The 5851-nt window shown below is 46.6% G+C and overlaps 1 protein-coding gene across 1 annotated transcript; it reads right to left on the bottom strand.

Moving 5' to 3' along the window:
• Nucleotides 1–1233: 1233 nt before the first annotated feature.
• LOC129711422 (somatostatin-2-like) lies at nucleotides 1234–5632 on the bottom strand. The gene is made up of 2 exons (XM_055659031.1): nucleotides 3812–5632; nucleotides 1234–1710 (listed from the first exon to the last, which is right to left on the bottom strand). The coding sequence occupies exons 1-2, from the start codon at nucleotides 3911–3913 to the stop codon at nucleotides 1495–1497; spliced, it is 318 nt and encodes a 105-aa protein (XP_055515006.1). The 5' UTR covers nucleotides 3914–5632; the 3' UTR covers nucleotides 1234–1494.
• Between the last annotated feature and the right edge of the window lie 219 nt (nucleotides 5633–5851).

Raw genomic sequence — 5851 nt, 5'->3', positions numbered from 1 at the left:
GTTATGTAAATCTATCTTTTTTTTTAACGTATTTATTTTTGAATGCCCAGGTCGTTCTAAAACATGGAGCGCTTGGCGACTTTGACACTCCATGTGAAGTAATACCGCTCCTGTCGACACCTCCACCGGACACTACATTGATACATTATCCCCACACCCTGTATTGCAATCCCATATTCCCATTGCACCGCCTCCACCACAAGCAGTTCCAACTGGGTCACCCCTGCAAGGTGTTGTTCTGGGTCACCTGAGGTAAACTCAAGCTTTAATTGAAAATCAGCCTTTTTGACTGTAGTATCTCTGCGCCTTGTCGTTTTCTTCTGTATCCCCCGATAGCCTGAAAACTGTAACGTCCAGGTTCAGGAACAGCTTCTTCCCTACAGCCCATCAGGCTAGTAAACTCTGCAACCGTTATTAAACTCTGAACTACATAAACTATTATTGTTATTATTGCAATATTATTGGTTTTTTATGTGTACATGTGTGTGCGTGTTTGTACGTGTGTGTGTGTGTGCGTGTGAGTGTCTGTGTGTGAGTGAGTGAGTGTGTGTGTGTGTGGGTGAGTGTGTGTGTATGTGTGAGTGAGTGTGTGTGTGTGTGTGTGTGTGAGTGTGTGTGTGAGTGTGTGTGAGTGTGAGTGTGTGTGTGTGTGTGTGTGTGTGTGTGTGTGTGTGTGTGTGTGTGTGTGTGTGTGTGTGTGTGTGTGTGTGTGTGTGTGTGTGTGTGTGTGTGTGTGTGTGTGTGTGTGTGTGTGTGTGTGTGTGTGTGTGTGTGTGTGTGTGTGTGTGTGTGTGTGTGTGTGTGTGTGTGTGTGTGTGTGAGTGTGTGTGTGTGTGTGTGTGTGTGTGTGTGTGTGTGTGTGTGTGTGTGTGTGTGTGTGTGTGTGTGTGTGTGTGTGTGTGTGTGTGTGTGTATATTTACTTACACATTGAACTTTTTTTCTCGTTTACTATGTAGTTTACAGTGTACTATGTTTACATATTCTGCTGTGTTGCTGCAAGTAAGAATTGCAGTGTTCTATCTGCGACATATGACAATAAAACACTCTTGACTTGTTATCTCATCTCTTGCCGTTTACTCTAGGTTTCTTTCCCGTCTCTCCCTCTTGTCCCTTATCTCTTCCACACGCCCCCCCCCCCCCCCCCCCCCCCCCCCACCACCCTCTCACAATCCCACTCCCCCACCTTTCCTTGCCTCTTACACTTTCCACACACAATCCTCGAACCTCTATCCCCGCTCCCTCCTCCCAAACTTCATATTCACATTTGAAAGGTAAAATCATAAAACAATGAAGAAAACAAACTGGGACTAGTTTCATTAGCTTGGATTCACTTTATTTCTCAAACTAGATGAATACTGAGGCATCATTTGAAAATTACACAATCATGCTTTTTTGTGCAAAATAAAAATTATTGTTTTTACCCCACAGGCGAATAAAACCTAAAGCGCTAAATCAATTCCATTGAGGGGAGTTTTAATGCGGCGCCGGCGGCGTCAGCAGTAGGTAAAGGTCTTCCAAAAGAAATTGTTGCAGTCGTTTTCGTTGTTTCTATTGGGCAACTTACTGATGACGGCCCTCTGCTCCAGTTTCTCCTCCTCCATGTCCTCGGGGTTCGGGAAGGTGCTCTCACTCCCCATCTGATTGCTGCCGGAGTCTAGCAGTCCGGATACGAGCTTCGCGATAACCTCGTTCCTCTCCTTGTTCAGACCCTGAGGACAAACGCTCAGTGTTATTGTGCTGCTTCACTGCATTACTCTCAGCCAACAAATAAACCGTTCTACATTTCTTTGACCAGCGCCTGCTTTGATCTGTCGTTTTCACACCTTTCCCTTCAACATCGCTAGTTTCCCTCTCCCCTGACATCAGTCTGAAGAAGTGTCTCGAAGTCACCGGTTCCTTCTCTCCGGAGATGCTGCCTGTCCCGCTGAGTTACACCAGCATTTTGTGCTGCTATTAAACACTCACGACTCCGTGTATTGTTTATTTTTGTGTCCCAGAAATTAAACGAGGGATTTCCTGACCAAAGACCAGCTGCTTGAATCCCTCCACCCGCCCCTTCCCTCCGTCCATCCCATCCTATCCCAATCGAATTCCTCACCTCGATAACGTTATGTGTTTGTATTCATCACCTCATGGAAACATAGAGGGGTACAAACACAAAGAGAAGCCCTTCGGCCCCATGTGTCTATCTCTACTGATTCCTAATCCCATTCTCCTGCGTTAGATTCATTGCCATAGCCATTCAGATTCTGCAGAAATAAGAAACAGCAGATGTTGGTTTATTATACACAAAAAAAGGAGACACAAAGAGACTTAGTGGGTGGGGCAACATCTCTGGAGAACACGAGTAGGTGTTCTAAGGGAGCATGGGTAGGAGGGATACTATATGATCTGCTGAGTCCAGCACTTGGTGTTTCCATTCGGGATCTTGCCTGGATAATAGTCGCAGAAAGTTTCACACCTAGTGAAGTTTTTTGGAACGTACACAAAAATGCTGGAGAAACTCAGCGGGTGCAGCAGCATTTATGGAGCGAAGGAAATAGGCAACGTTTCGGGCCGAAACCCTTCTTCAGAGACTGATGGGGGGGGGGGGGTGGGCGGGGAGAAGAAAGGGAAAAGGAGGCGGAGGAGCCCGAAGGCTGAGGGATGGGAGGAGACAGCCGGAGGGCTGAGGAAGGGGAGGAGACAGCAAGGGCTAACAAAATTGGGAGAATTCAATGTTCATGCCCCCAGGATGCAGACTCCCCAAGCGGAATATGGGGCGCTGTTCCTCCAATTTCCGGTGTTGCTCGCTCTGACCATGGAGGAGACCCAGGACAGAGAGGTCATATACGGAGTGGGAGGGGAAGTTGAAGTGCTGAGCAACCGGGAGGTTATTGCGGACCGAGTGGAGGTGTTCGGCGAAATGATCGCCCAGCCTCCGCTTGGTCTCACCGATGTAGATCTGCTGACATCCAGAGCAGCGGATGCAATAGATGAGGTTGGAGGAGATGCAGCTGAACCTCTGTCGCACCTGGAACGACTGCTTGGGTCCTTGAATGGAGTCGAGGGGGAGGTGAAGGTACAGGGGTTGCATTCCTTGTGGTTGCAATGGAAAGCGCCCGGGGAGGGGGTGGTACTCCTTTGGTACTTTCCAAAGATTACTCCCTTTAGACTAAGCGGCAGTGATACTCCTACCCTTTCTTTTCCCATCTCTTATAATTCAACAGAGTCCCATTTAACAGCCCAGGAGCACATGCATGCACTCAGGCTGCTACATCATGAATAGCTGGAAGGCAGAGGAGAGGAGAATTAGTTGCAAGTGGAGAAAGTATTTGCACAATTACTACCATGACAGTCATTTATAAACTGATCTCTCTCTCTGTCTCTCTGTCTCTCTCTCTCTCTCTCTCCCTCTCTCCCTCTCTCTGCCTCTCTCTCTCTTGCACCCTCTCCCTCTCTTTCTCTCTGGATCCCCCTTCCAAAACTAACATTTTGGAGCACTCAATTTGGCTTCATTTCTTTCCCCATCTACTTAGTTTGCTACTTTCTTTACTCCAAACATATTTCCACATTTTCATCCTTGCTTCAAGAAAAAAAGAATTCCCCTAAATCTGTGATAAAATCAAATGCTCCTCTTACTTCTTTCTTCCTTTGTCTTCTGCATCTCTAAATCAGTCAGGTCTGTTTCGCTGTCCCATGCATTCCTCTCACACACACATATACTGGTGCTTGCTCCTCGATCCCCTTGCTCTTTGCCTCCTTGCCTCTTCATCAATTCTTATTCCCCTTCAGTGACGCTCCTCAACTGATTCCTCAGGTCTCACTCACCCGATTCAACCGAAGACTCAGCCTGTCTTCCAGGGGTGCTGCCGTTACACTTGATGCCAAGAGCAGCACAGACAGGAGGCTTGCCATCCACAGAAACTGCATGCTGACTCTTGGTAATGGACCGAAGTGGAGTCTGGTCGAGATCTTCTCAATGCACCTCGACTAAGGAGTCTCTGCCTGGCTCTGCTGATCCCCAACCCTTTTATAGCCCATCACATCCTCGGCCACTGACTCACAGGCGACCAAGTCGTCATTAAACATGAGAATCCATCAAAGACAACAATTACACTCCATCTGAGATTAACCATTCACTGGCAACACGCAACCAAACCACAGAGTGGATAAACCCGACAGTGTTGAATTGCTGCGATAAACTGTCTTTAGATAAAAAGAATAAAATAAAATGTCGGACGTTTGTCCCCAGACAACGTTGGAGCCTTCAGTGTAGGAACGATTTTGATATTTTCAAGCAGGATCTAACAATAAACATTTCACGGTGAGAATATTTCTTTGTGCTGCTGGAGAGGAACACGGAAGTAAACGGAGTGATTTGCATCATTTCTAACTATGTAATTAAATTTAACATATGATTTCCTGATGAAGCTTGTGGAATATTCTTCAGCAGTGAAATAATAATCATTATGCTAAATCTCCTATTATATTTTATGCTCAAAAGTAAAATTTCAAGTTAATGTGATATTTCTTGTTCAGAATTCATTTCCCCTTTTCGTGTATTGCACCGCCCAGTTTTCCTGGGCTATTTTTTCCCACTGACTATAGATGCTCCTCATAACCCAGTATCTCTCCCAAGTGCCAGTCTTCATATACAAGTCTAGACATGGTTGCTGGCAGACAATTAATCTGTGCCAACATCATATCTGATCCCAGAAACAAAGAACTGCAGACGCTGGTTTATACCAAAGACACAACGTGCTGGAGTAACGCAGCGGGTCAGGCAGCTTCTATGGGGGAAAAGGATGGGTGACCTTTTGGGTCGGAAACCTTGTTCAGACCCTTGCTAAACTCCATTTGAGAGAGAGAAAGAATTTCTTCAAAGTAGGCATACCTTGAGGAGATTTCGCAGTGCAGTAAGCCAAAATGTAGAAACAAAGAGCTACAGATGCTGCTTTATACCAAAGATAGACATAAAGTGCTGCAGTAAGTCTGAAGAAGTGTCCCGAACCGAAATGTCACCTATCCTTTCCCTGCAGAGATGCTGCCTGGCCCGCTGAGTCACTCCAGCATTTTTTGTCTATCTTTCACACCTGACCCTGTTGCCCTACTGGTGCCACTGTGTAGAGAGCCATGGAGGCTCACAGCACAGAAACAGGCCCATTGTCCAGCTATCTACACAAGACCCATTTTACTTCGGAGTCACGTGAGTGACTACATGAAGAACCCTACATGATGGCTGGCAGGCGCGCTGCACCTCCAGCGGTAAGTTTTCAACCCCTGCAGGTAAGTTTCAAACTTATTTTCAGGTTGTGCTTTACTTGCAGGAAGCTCTTTTACAGAGTTCCTGCTGACGGTCCGGGGTCGAAATCTTGACGTGGGGAATCCCGGCTCCACGAGGGAAACCCCAGCTGATGAACAAGGACCCCCCAGATCCCGTTGTACTTCCCCTTTTCCCAACTTGACGCCATTTAGATATGCGCTGTAGTCTCTAAACAACCCTTCGGTAATTTTCCTTGCCCTCCATTTCAGAATAATAGTGTTTTAAGCCGAGAACTCGATACTCGCACTGGAAACAAATAAACAAATAAATAAATAAATAAACGCAGCTTCCCAGCTCCTTGTCTCATTGGCCACGCTGGGCTGTAAATCGGTGTCAATCTGGTGGAACATCTTGCTCTAGTCGTGGGGGTGGGTGATTGGGGGGTGGAAGGGGCCTCACAAGTAGAACACCTTAGAGGCCTCTCTTCATCTAAATCCGCCCTGCTCTGGCCTGAATGACGACGGATAACTTCAGAACCGTTTATAACTGACAAGATGACATCAGATCAGTTTATACTGCACGGTATACAAGGGTTCCAAATTAAA

Source organism: Leucoraja erinacea, chromosome 30, assembly GCF_028641065.1.
Source record: "Leucoraja erinacea ecotype New England chromosome 30, Leri_hhj_1, whole genome shotgun sequence".
NCBI lineage: Eukaryota > Metazoa > Chordata > Chondrichthyes > Rajiformes > Rajidae > Leucoraja > Leucoraja erinaceus.
Note: the sequence above shows the minus strand (reverse complement) of the source record. Positions and strands in the feature narration are given on the sequence as shown.

Coding starts and splice junctions, on each gene's coding strand:
- LOC129711422 (XM_055659031.1), bottom strand. CDS start 3,913: ATGCAGTTTCTGTGGATGGCAAGCCTCCTGTCTGTGCTGCTCTTGGCA. Junction 1,711..3,811: donor TGAGTCTTCGGTTGAATCGG/GTGAGTGAGACC, acceptor GTTTGTCCTCAG/GGTCTGAACAAGGAGAGGAA.